Raw genomic sequence first — 12,500 nt, 5'->3', positions numbered from 1 at the left:
AAGGACCTCGACACCTCGGTCCTTCGTAAGTACTGCGCGGGAAGAAGCCAAGAGGTCGCTGGCTCTTTCTCCTTCGCCAACTTAACTGTCTCTTCACTTCAGTCGACTTCCATACAGGTGGGCCAAGGGGGTCGTGGGCGTGGGCGTGGGCGTGGGTGTGGTCTCTTAAGATGTAGTTAGGCCTAGGGGGTGTAGTTTTAATCATTCGGCTCATCCAATGTCCTTTTTGTCCTGAATTGGTATTAGATACTTCCTTGCAGATTTATTCTACTCGTTTAGTATTCCAGGGTTGACTGTCGTTATTTAATCGATTTGATATTCTCTTGAATTGCCTTGATATGGGGATGAATTGCGAAGATTGTCTTAGTTATTTTTCTCCTTTGATTGTCATTATTCAATTATTTTCAACATTCAACCTCTCGCACTATGAAATAGATGTTTTTCTCAAATTATTATTGATTATTTCCAACCTTCACCACCGTCCCCCACACTAATAGATTAATTTCTCCTCAACCCTTTAGATGGAAACCCTTGACGAGTGGACAGCGAATGACCTCTTGAACATCATGACCCGGGACGAGACCCAGTTCATCTCGGGTCAAATGTATTTCGATAATGTATTTGTGCTTGGTAAGTCTGTGGGGAGTCGTGGGCAGGTGGGAAGGATGATGGTCATTTCCACAAGGCAAGCTATGTAGATCTATGGTTAGGTGGTTGAGTAATTCTGGTGAAAATCTAATATCAAAATTCTTTTTTTTTTTCTTTCTCCTTCCTCTTTCTCTTCTCTCTCTCTCTTTCTCTCTTTCTCTTCTCTCTGTCTCTCTTTCTTTCTCTCTGTCTCTCTCTCTTTCTTTCTCTGTCTCTCTCTCTTTCTTTCTCTCTGTCTCTCTCTCTTTCTTTCTCTCTGTCTCTCTCTCTTTCTTTCTCTCTGTCTCTCTCTCTTTCTTTCTCTCTGTCTCTCTTTTCTTTCTCTCTGTCTCTCTTTTCTTTCTCTGTCTCTCTTTTCTTTCTCTGTCTCTCTTTTCTTTCTCTGTCTCTCTTTTCTTTCTCTGTCTCTCTTTTCTTTCTCTGTCTCTCTTTTCTTTCTCTGTCTCTCTTTTCTTTCTCTGTCTCTCTTTTCTTTCTCTCTGTCTCTCTGACTTTCTTTCTCTCTGTCTCTGTCTCTCACTTTCTTTCTCTCTGTCTCTGTCTCTCACTTTCTTTCTCTCTGTCTCTGTCTCTCACTTTCTTTCTCTCTGTCTCTGTCTCTCACTTTCTTTCTCTCTGTCTCTGTCTCTCTTTCTTTCTCTCTGTCTCTCTCTCTCTTTCTTTCTCTCTGTCTCTCTCTCTCTTTCTTTCTCTCTGTCTCTCTCTCTCTTTCTTTCTCTCTGTCTCTCTCTCTTTCTTTCTCTCTGTCTCTTTCTTTCTTTCTTTCTCTCTGTCTCTCTCTCTTTCTTTCTCTCTGTCTCTTTCTTTCTTTCTCTCTGTCTCTTTCTTTCTTTCTCTGTCTCTCTTTCTTTCTCTCTCTCTCTCTCTTTCTTTCTCTCTCTCTCTCTCTCTCTCTCTCTCTCTCTCTTTCTTTCTTTCTCTCTCTCTCTCTCTCTCTCTCTCTCTGTCTCTTCTCTTTCTTCTCTGTCTCTTCTCTCTTTCTTCTCTGTCTCTCTCTCTGTCTCTTTTCTCTTTCTTCTGTCTCTTCTCTTTCTTCTGTCTCTTCTCTTTCTTCTCTGTCTCTTCTCACTTTCTTCTCTTTCTTTTCTCTTTCTTCTCTGTCTCTTCTCTCTCTCTCTCTCTCTCTCTCTCTCTCTCTCTCTGTCTCTCTCTCTTTCTTTCTTTCTCTTTCTCTCTCTTCTTTCTCTCTCTCTCTTTCTTTCTCTCTTTCTTTCTCTCTCTTTTTTCTCCTTCTTTCTCTTTCTTTCTCTCTCCTCTCTTTTCTTTCTTCTCTCTCTCTCTCTTTTCTTCTTTCTCTCTGTCTCTCTTTCTTTCTTTCTCTCTGTCTCTCTTTCTTTCTTTCTCTCTCTCTCTCTCTTTCTTTCTTTCTCTGTCTCTCTCTCTTTCTTTCTTTCTCTGTCTCTCTCTCTTTCTTTCTTTCTCTGTCTCTCTCTCTTTCTTTCTTTCTCTGTCTCTCTTTCTTTCTTTCTCTCTCTCTCTTTCTTTCTCTCTTTCTTTCTTTCTCTCTCTCTCTCCCTCTCCCTCTCTCTCTCTCCCTCTCCCCCTCCCTCTCATCCCAGCTCCCCTTTCCTTCCACAGGGAGCATCGAGCCCTTTTCCACCGTGGGAGGGCTGGAGGCGTCCGAGTTCTGCCGCCGGGGGTCGCCCTGCTCCGTGGAGGCACCCAAGGTCTTCGCCAACCTCACGGTCGTCGGCAATCACACGGTGCAGAACCTGAGGTATTTATAGATTTGTGTGTCTGTCTGCCTTGATTGACTGTCTGTCTTTCCTTCTGTCTATCTCTGTCTCTGTTTGTCTGCCTGTATCTCTGTCTCTGCCTGCCTGTCTGTCTGTGTGTCTGTATATTCGAGGTAGCTGTAAAATGTCACTGTTCTGCTTTTTGTTGTTGATACCCGTATTGGTTTGTTTGTGAAAATTTGCTGTATTTATTTTTGTATTTATTTTTGTATTGTCAGAATCGGGATGTATGATTTTACATTGATATTTTGGAGTTCGTAGAGTTTTCATGAACTGGATGTGTTCATGAATTGAATTGCATTTTGTAGTTCTTTTTCAAATTATCCATCTCCTTTTTTGAATTCCCCCTTTTAGTACTTTAGTTTAAAGGTTACATTTTGATAAAGACCGTATTTCTTATTTACCGATTGATTCCTAATTCTTCTCTCCTCTTTCTCCCTTTTCTCTTCTCTTTTCTCGCCTCTTCTTTTCTCCTCCCTTTACTCTTCTTTTCGTCCGTTCTTCCACTTTCCCTCTCTTCTTTCTCTTATCTCCATTTCTTTTCATTGTTGTACTTTATCCCCATCTACGTGTTTCCCAGTACCGTGCAGGGAGTGGATGTGTCTGAGGCTTTCGAGGGCGCCGTCACGAACACCACCTGCGGATTCATTCCCGGCCGCACCACCTTCGTAGGACGGCTCAACATGACGTCCTTGTGGTGAGTTGATTGACACGTGCACACACTAATGCATGCACGCAGTAGATATGGGCGGAGGACCAGGTACGTACACGCAAACAGGCACAGGGCCACGCGTGCACTTTGATTCGCACTCACGTACACGTAAATATTCATTAGAAATGGGATTAACGGATGCATTGATTCATGCGCAAGCACGCACATGAAAACTTACACCAGGCATGGGCACACGTCAACACTGAATGACACACGCAAACAAACACTAGACACGGACACACGTACACATTGAATCTCTCGCACGCAAACATGCACCATGCATGATCACACGTATACACTGATTCACACGCACGCCTACGCACTTCCAGACGAGCGCGCACATCACGGTCCAAAGTGTCGTCCACATGATATAGATGATAATAATAATAATGATAATAAAAAAGTCAAACCAACATGAATTGTGACCGTGATGATTCTGCACACGATATTCTGCACCACAATCTGCGAGATACAAAAGAATCTACGCTCGCAAGATTTTTATACCTGTGGAACTTTGAATACTCGTATATCGAGCACTGCCATGAGTTTCGGAGCGAATATTTACATGTAGATGCATTAGATACTCAGTTATGCTTTCAGATGGAACAATGATAAAATGTATCGTTTGCTTAATTTACTACATTTCTTCCCACGTTCTCTCCTCCTACCATTCCCCCCCCCCCTTTTTTTTTCTTGCATGTTTTTTTTCCAATGTCTCTCTTCCTCTGTTCCGTTACCTCTCTCTTTGACCTTCTTTCTCTTTCCTCTTCTCCTTTTTTCTTTCTCTCTCGCAGCTAAAGACCGTAGATTTTGACACGCCTGAGAGCAATCAGTCACTCTCATTCTCACTCTCTCCCTTTCTCCCATGTATTCTTTCCTCTCTTCCTCCCTTTCTCCCATGTATTCTTTCCTCTCTTCCTCCCTTTCTCCCATGTATTCTTTCCTCTCTTCCTCCCTTCCTTTATCGATCTTGTGTCGTCTTTTTTCCTTCCGCAGGACTCCCGGCTTGGTCGATGGCGTGAACATGACTTCGCTTGAGCTGCTGACCCTCTCGGAAGGCCAGGTCATGCAAGGCGCTCTTTCCGTTGTGGCTGGAAGTGGAGGTAACTTGACCTGTTGCCTTTTTTTAACCTGTGTGTTTTGCGTGATTGTGCTTGATGGTGGCGGCTTGTTCATTTTTCGTTTTTTTCTTTTGATTTTGATTTGTTGAAAAGTGGTTTCTTTGGTCAGCTATTTGGTCTTTTGGGTTTGGGTTATTTGCTTCATGGCCGCTTCTCGTATATTAGATCTGATTTATTTTGGTTATCTCTTATGTGCCCGTTTTTGTATTTTAGGTACTGTATGATTTAAAGCTCGTAGTGCACTCTTCATTCTGCAACATGGACTAATGCACGAAACTAAATATTATTGGAAACCATTTCACTTTTCCCTTTCCCTTTTCCCCAGGAACTGCACTTACGGTCGAAAATCTCACTTCTGACGACGGCTACTTCAACTCGATGAATCTGACAGATTTGTGGAACACAGCTGTGAGTGTAGCCAATTTTTCGGAATATTGTATCGGAAAATCTTTATAATTTTAGACCATTCTGTTATCACTCCCCCTCCTTCCCTTCCTTCCCTCCCTCCCTCCTTCCCGCCCTTTCTCCCTCCCTTCCTCCCTCTCCCCCTCCCTTCCTCCCTCTCCCCCTCCCTTCCTCCCTCTCCCCCTCCCTTCCTCCCTCCCCCCTCCCTCCTCCCTCCTCCCTCCTCCCTCCCTCTCCCTCCCTCTCCTCCCCCTCCCTCCTCTCCCCCCTCTCCCTCCCTCCCTCCCTCCTCTTCCCTCCTCCTCTCCTCCTCCTCCTCTCCCCCTCCTCCCTCCCTCCTCCCTCCTCCCTCTCTCCCCTCCCTCCTCTCCCTCCCCCCTCTCCTCCCTCCCTCCTCTCCCTGCCCTCTCTCCTCCCCCCCTCCCTCTTCCTTCCCACTCTCCTCCCCCCCCCCCTCTTCCTTCCCTCTCTCCTCCCCTCCCCCTCTTCCTGCCCTCTCTCCCTCCTCCCTCCTCCCCTCCCCTCTCTCTCTCCCTCCCCTCCCTGCCCTCTCTCTCTCCCTCCCCTCCCTGCCCTCTCTCTCTCCCTCCCCTCCCTGCCCTCTCTCTCTCCCTCCCCTCCCTGCCCTCTCTCCCTCCCTCCCTCCTCTCCCTGCCCTCTCTCCCCTCCCTCCCTCCTCCTCCTCCCCTCTCTCCCTCCCTCCTTCCTCCTCCTACCCTCTCTCCCTCCCTCCTTCCTCCTCCTACCCTCTCTCCCTCCCTCCCTCCTCCTCCTACCCTCTCTCCCTCCCTCCCTCCTCTTCCTGCCCTCTCTCCCTCCCTCCCTCCTCTTCCTGCCCTCTCTCCCTCCCTCCCTCCTCTTCCTGCCCTCTCTCCCTCCCTCCTCCTCTCCCTCCCTCCCTCCTCTCCCTGCCCTCCTCCCTGCCCTCCCTCCTCTCCCTGCCCTCTCTCCCTCCCTCCCTCCTCTCCCTGCCCTCCCCTCCTCCCCCCTCCTCTCTCCCTCCCTCTCCCCTCCCTCCCTCCCCTCCCTCTCCCCTCTCCCCTCTCTCCCCTGCCCTCCTCTCCCCTGCCCTCCTCTCCCCTGCCCTCCTCTCCCCTGCCCTCCTCTCCCCTGCCCTCCTCTCCCATCTCTCCCTCCCTGCCCTCCTCTCCCATCTCTCCCTCCCTGCCCTCCTCTCCCATCTCTCCCTCCCTGCCCTCCTCTCCCATCTCTCCCTCCCTGCGCTCCTCTCCCATCTCTCCCTCCCTGCGCTCCTCTCCCATCTCTCCCTCCCTGCGCTCCTCTCCCCTCTCTCCCTCCCTGCGCTCCTCTCCCCTCTCTCCCCTGCCCTCCTCTCCCCTCTCTCCCCTGCCCTCCTCTCACCCCCCCCCCCTCTTTTATTAGTCACGCCTCCCCTCCTTCCCTCCCTCCGCAGGTCCGTCTCGACCGAGAGAACGTGGTGAGCGGGCAGGTCCACTTCCAAGGCGCGGTGACCTTCCGAGACGTCGAGCTTCGCAAGACCCTCGATGGCGTCTTGGCCCTGATTGATTCGCCTCCAGACGTGTCGGCGCTCGCCCTGCCTTATGAATACACTTACAATATATCGCGCATCAACCACCATGTTCTGGAAGGTACAGTAGGTCGGGGGTGCGGAGATGCTCGCCTTTTTTTAGCCTTGGCGGCGGAATGGCGTGGATGCGGGTTTTTGTTTGTGTCGGGGTTTTTTTTGAGTCGTATTTGTTTACACGATTTTTTTTTTTTTAAGTTTTGAAATTCTTGGTGGTTTAGAGGTCTAGTTGAGTATTTCTGTGCATTTATTCAATGAAATGCATGGCTTATCGATGGCTGCCAATTAATCTTATTATTTTACTATTATATAATAAGTTGTAACAATCAGACAACTCTCACATTATAAAGCTCGCGTCTGTTTTCTTTTCGTTATTAGAAAATATATATAACGCGTTTTCTTCCTCCCCTTTCATCGATTCCCAGGTCAAGCCCGGGAATTCTGGGGATGGCGGCGCGTGCAGGAGTTCCAGGAGCCCCTGGTGAGGCTGGTGCCCCTCGTCATGGACCCGCTCCTACAGGGACGTCCTTCGAGCAACACCAGTGAATACCTCGCGCTCATCACGTCCTTGGGCAGCACCAAGATCTTTAAGCTCCTCGAAGATGGGCGCTATGAAGACACGAGTCAGTAGACGCTGAAGTCCAGTTCGTAGTATTTAGTTTATCTGTGTAGGGAGGAGGTTCCTTCCTGGCCAATTGCTAATTACTCCACATGTAAGGATTGACCTGAATATCTTGGATGGTATCAGGAAGAAGATAAAACTCGTGGATCACATGAATTACAGCTGACTAGGGTCTGTGGTGAAAAGTTGTAGTCCAAAAGAGACATGGTTGTAGTTCTGGTTGAATGGTGTGCTAACTCATCTGCCGACGCCATTTCTATCACGGCTGTCAGTTTGACATCTAAGAATTAATTTTCTGACAAGATGTTCATATAATCCACGATCATGTAGAATATCCTCCCATATGTTTATATGTTTATTCATTCCTCACAAAAGCGTCGGTCATTACTCTCCCGATGACCCAAATAAAAAAGCTCGTATCCTAAACATGAGACGCAAGAACCGCAGCTAAATTTGGCGTAAGCTCCAGTTACTATTAATAACTTCATTGTATATTAGTTACGAACTAATTTGAGGAACAGTTTACGTACAAGTATATTGTATAACAATCGCAAGTAGAGATCGCAGGCTAAAAGCTACGGTCTAGGATATTTTCCTTGCATTTAGTTGTTATTAATGCAATTTTTTGCAACAATTTCTAGTGTAGCAGTCGGTAGGTGAAAGAGACAATTTTAATTCAAGAAACTGAATTCTACATCACATTTTAAAGGTATTTTTCTTTCTCCAATCAGATGTGACTCTGAGCGGAGTGTGTACCAAGAACGCTGTGGGTTACACAAGCCATGGCAAAGAGTTCGTTGTAACGGGACATGTCTGCTTGGATATTACCACAACTGACGACATGGTATGTAATAAAGTGTAGCGAGAAGGATGTGATATTTGATTTAATATCTTTTATGTTTGCACACTCTTACCTCCCTCTCTTAGCGACTGTATTTTCTGACTCTGAGATCACATCATTTTTTTTCAGATGAAAATTTATAGCATCTGATAGACAATCAGGTTAGGAGAAATTACCAATTCAAGACGAGAGAAATTGTTAGCTGGATAAGGCTTGGTTCAAATGAAACTATCATTTTCTTCTCCATGTCCTCCCTTATTCCTTCCTTTCATTCCTTTTATAGGGACACGAATCTTGCCTCTCTTTAATTAACTTGCAATGATTCCTCTTTTCACCACAGAGCTTGTCAGGAAATCAGGAAGTGCTAATCTGGGACATCACAGATGGCGTGGCACGGTGGACGTCTAGTGTGTCTACACCTGGAGCGGCTGATGTGCAGGTGTGATGTGATGCAACTTTTATGGAAAAAATGCATTGATTTTCATTTGCTCGTCATTCAATTCAAATATTGATATGGAATTGTTTTCTCTCGAGCGTTTTCGCTTTGAAGTTTTTGTTTCATTGGGTGGTATTTTGTTTAAGTGATACTTGTATTGACAAGCATCTGAAAGTCTTGCCTCACTTGCATCGACTGTTGTTGCACTTAGTGATTTAGCAATGTTTTCCGTGTTCCTTTCAATGGCTCATCACTTGTTTCTATTTCTTGTATTTCCATAGGTGGTGATGCTACGTGACACGCCCTGTTTGATCATCGTCCCTGCGAGAGGAAATGAAACTTTGGTAACCTGTGAAAGTCAAGCTGGTCATTTCCAGGAGCTTCAGCGTCTGACCACCCCCTTCAACCCAGTCAAGGCAAGTGTGTAAGGTCACGTGACTGAGGAACCCAAAAGAGGTCACCCGTGAAGAGCGGAGACTTCGGGCTTAGGGGCCAGGGAAAGATGAGGGGCCCCGTTTGTTCCTCAAAAAGGGGTGGGGGGAGCCAGGCAGAAGGCTTAGAACCCCAACGACCTCACAAGCAATCCCCGGAAGTGTGGGTCTACCAGGAGCGGGAATAATATGGAGATTGTACAAATTTAAATAATAAAATATATATATAAAACCTATACTAAACAAACGTGCAGAAGGCACCAAGGTAAAATTAAATTGAAAACATAAAATGACTTCAAAAAATGCCGAAAGGGATTAAATTTGTTCTAAAAGTGCCAAAAGGGCCTGTAGAAGTGAAAGTAAAACTTAAGAGCTAGGCTAAAACACGAAGGAGGACTGAATAAAAGTAGTAGAAGTAAAAGCGGAGGTGAGACAAAGAAGTAAAAGACGAGGTAAAAGGGTAAAAGTCAAAGTAAAACGGGAAAAAGAAAAAGCGGCACACAAGTTCAACATAAAACGCAAACATAAAACAGCACGTCCAGCATGAATACACCTCGGCAAGTAAAAGGGGACAGCGCAACCTTGTTTCAGTATCTCCTGGTGTAAATCCAAAACGTAAATCCATAGGGCAGGTAAACAGTCAGAATATCCACTTCATTTATTTTGTTCAAACATGGAGGGTTACATGACTTCACGCGGACGGAGTCGTAGCGTTAGAAATAAGTAAAATGATGAATCACAAACTTTTAAATAAAATTCCATGGGGTTGCTATTAATACAATTAAAAAGACAAGTGCAACCGTGTTTAAAAATCTATTAACAATATAAAATACGTAAAATAAGCTGCTGCATTTCAAAGTAAAATCATAAAAGTAATACGTTAACAGAATTAAAAGGTGTAATAAATAACAAGAAATTAAAAAATAAATGAAACAAAAAGGTAAAATGAATAAAAGTAATCGCAGCAAATGCGGATACGTTGTTATTGCCTGCCATGGGGGAGGTTGATAACCTCAAGTCTTTTTTTGTTTGCATGTTTTACTTGTTTATTCTTATAACTTTATTGCTACGTAGAAAACCTAGGGTACTAAAACTTTACCCAAGCAATTGTTTGGGTATTTGAGTTATTTGCTTGTTTTAATGTGGCTCTATTTCTTATTTGCCTTTTGTTTTCTCTAATTCAATTAGGTTTTATTTGATTTTAATAGCGTGTGGGTAAATCAGCACCATTATCACAAAACTGAATAGCATTACTATCAGTCGCCCCAATGAATCCCCTTAATTAATGACCTTTTCACCCCAGGCGACGGTGGTAGAGCACACCGACCCCAGCGGCCGCAAAGTCACATTCTTGGGCGTGGCTGACGAGGGCGACTCTTTCGAACACATGGGGTCCCTCACGGTGTGGCGCTACGACGGCGAAGAAAATGCCTTCACGCGACTCCAGGTTTGTGGGTTAAGTGGGTGAGGGGGGGGGGTAATGGGGGGGAGGTTTGGCTTTCTCATCCTCATTTTTGTTGGTTCTTTATTTTTTTTTTATTTTTTTTTTTTATTATTATTTTTTTTTTTGGGGGGGGGGATTCTAATAGTTTCTTTCTATTATTGTTATATTCGAATACAATTCTTAGATGATAGTATGGACTGCATTACTCTTCTTTTTCCAGGTTATAATCATGGACGATGCAAAATGGGTCGAAATGACGTCACACCATAGTGACCTGTTCCTCGTTCTGGTCTCTGGGGCCTTCAGAGGCGACCAGCAGGGTCAGGTGCAGATATATAGGTCAGTTAAGATCAGTTGTAAATATTGATTTTCGTATATTTATATTGTTTATTTTGAATCGGTTCGTGGAGAAACTGAATCTACTTATCTTTGTTGTATTCAGTACATCATGGATAACAATTGTTTCTTCAGAAAGAGAGAGAATCTTTAATTAGATTTTTCTATAGCGTCAACTTTTTCGATCCCTCTCAGGTTACATACATATATGCATACATTTACACACCTATGGCAGTATTTTTATTTTTTCATTGACTCCGTTAGGTTTTACGCATTTCCCTCCTCGTACCCACTTGGACAAAATTGCATAATAATCATTAGTTTTACGCCCTTCTCTATTTGGTACGAAAAACGTATGTATTTTGGTTACAAGCTTGATATTTTTTTTTTGTTTCTTTATGTATTCTGTATTCATTTTATATTCCCGATCTATGGTTAATATATGTACAACTTTTCTCCTTTTCAATAATTTTGATTTCCGTTCCAGAATGGACTGGTTCGACGGTGATGGAACCCAGGCCCTGGGCCACTATGGAACCGCCCTCCAGAGCGAGAAGTCAGACCGGCTTATCGCTTTGAGAACCAAGCCGCAATTCTACTTCGTTCAGGAGGTGGCGGTGGAACAGCCCGCAGAGGCCCGGTTGTACACCCACCCCTCTGGAGAACTCAGTCTTTACGTCATCGGGCAGGACGGCATGGTGGTTCGTTTCTCTCAGAAGGGCATTCACAGGTAAGAGGAAGATGGAGGTAGAGGGAATTGAATGGAGGTGGCGAGTCATAAAAAGATGATACTGGTACTTGGTTTTGCATTGTCATTGGTTACGTGTACATGCTTAACTTATGAAGAGTAATGATGCTGTTGTCATCATTAACATTACCAATAACCAAACACGCTGTCATCATAAAAAAAGAAAAGAAAATAGAAAGCTGTAATCATAAAATGGACTTGCCATCATGCTCATAATTTTTTTTTTCTTTCCCAATAAGGTTCTGGAAGGAGGGGGAGCTACACGCCCCCGGGAAAATCACCCTGGACGTGTGGTCATCCTGGGTCAATGGCAGGATCGTCCACAGACTGAACGCGGGAGGGAGTTCCTGCCAGGACATCGAGAAGAAGAACTTCCCCGAGGAACCTGCCTTAGTGCTGGAGGCCCTTTTCCGCGGCGGGCTTGATGCTCAGGGCCAGCCGTCGAGCCCTGCGAGGAACTAGGGACTGAGGAATACTTTGCATGGCTGGCTTTTCATGGCTTACTTTTCATGGCTTGCGAAGACTCGACGTCAGCTAAGCCTTCGACTATTGAAAAGTCATCGAAAGTTAACCATGGAATTTGAATATTTGTGATTCCTGGTTTTCGCAAGCTCCATTGTGATTCTATGGTTATTATATCTATATCAATGCGTATAGAGTGATATGCAGGTGGAAACCAAACGGCTGAGATCTTTTAATTGTTACTAAATCTAGTCTCCTATTATAGATACGATGTGTATATATGTTTGAATTATCAGTATCTATATGTTTTATTAAGTTATTGTTATTGTTGAAATATGATTAAAATTGTTGCCAATGTTTTGATTTTAAATCTCGTTTTTGTTTTCTTTAAAATATAAAAATAAAAATTTTATATGGTTGTATTTCTATCCTGTCTTTATTCCTTTATTTTATATTACCGAATGTTTAGTTAGTTTCGAAGGAATGGCTACATTTTCTTTAATGTGAATGAAAATCATGCTTTATTTATAATTGCGCTTCTGTAATAACCGGTATATCAAAGCTGAAGTTAGCTTTTAAAGTATTAGTTAAGGAGAAAATGAAAAGAAGTAAAAACACATCCAATGATATGTTCTCGATGTATATAAACAAACACTTAAAACTAATATATGAGACACTAGAGAGAAAAAAAAAAGTCAGACTAATAATAATCTTTAAAAAAAAAATAATAATAAATTTAAAAAAATCGATTGACAAAGATTTTAATGTAGTTTTTATCCTGGAAAAAGTGAAATATAGTACATTTCGTTAGACATAACAAATGGCACAATAAACTGATAGTACATAACGAACACGAGACCTAAACCTGAGTCTATCAAAACAAGGTGTTAACTCAAAAGGCATAAATGTTAATAACCCATTGATGTTTGGGATATGCTCTGTCCACGAAGGCTTCGTCCCATAGATTGGCCTGCTAAGTGACTCATTGATGACAGCTCTTGTGGAATCGTTT

General features: G+C 44.0%; 1 protein-coding gene across 1 annotated transcript in view; it reads left to right on the top strand.

Moving 5' to 3' along the window:
* The window catches only part of LOC122259439 (uncharacterized), an 88,086-nt gene extending 76,186 nt beyond the window's left edge, over positions 1 to 11,900 (top strand). The window contains exons 32-46 of the mRNA XM_086554389.1: positions 1 to 117; positions 522 to 630; positions 2,227 to 2,365; positions 2,965 to 3,081; positions 4,093 to 4,199; positions 4,543 to 4,625; positions 6,037 to 6,232; positions 6,594 to 6,791; positions 7,522 to 7,634; positions 7,972 to 8,070; positions 8,349 to 8,483; positions 9,802 to 9,945; positions 10,163 to 10,281; positions 10,766 to 11,008; positions 11,266 to 11,900. The exon at positions 1 to 117 is cut by the window's left edge and continues 18 nt beyond it. Coding sequence (XP_086410515.1) covers positions 1 to 117; positions 522 to 630; positions 2,227 to 2,365; positions 2,965 to 3,081; positions 4,093 to 4,199; positions 4,543 to 4,625; positions 6,037 to 6,232; positions 6,594 to 6,791; positions 7,522 to 7,634; positions 7,972 to 8,070; positions 8,349 to 8,483; positions 9,802 to 9,945; positions 10,163 to 10,281; positions 10,766 to 11,008; positions 11,266 to 11,488 — 2,142 coding nt within the window. The 3' untranslated portion in view covers positions 11,489 to 11,900. The remainder of the gene's footprint in view (positions 118 to 521; positions 631 to 2,226; positions 2,366 to 2,964; positions 3,082 to 4,092; positions 4,200 to 4,542; positions 4,626 to 6,036; positions 6,233 to 6,593; positions 6,792 to 7,521; positions 7,635 to 7,971; positions 8,071 to 8,348; positions 8,484 to 9,801; positions 9,946 to 10,162; positions 10,282 to 10,765; positions 11,009 to 11,265) is intronic.
* Positions 11,901 to 12,500: the final 600 nt, after the last annotated feature.

The sequence above is a fragment of the Penaeus japonicus genome, unplaced genomic scaffold (assembly GCF_977035675.1).
Source record: "Penaeus japonicus unplaced genomic scaffold, GWHDUDI00000001_assembly GWHDUDI00000029, whole genome shotgun sequence".
NCBI classification, from domain to species: Eukaryota; Metazoa; Arthropoda; class Malacostraca; order Decapoda; family Penaeidae; genus Penaeus; species Penaeus japonicus.
This window is presented reverse-complemented; position numbering and strand designations above follow the sequence as displayed.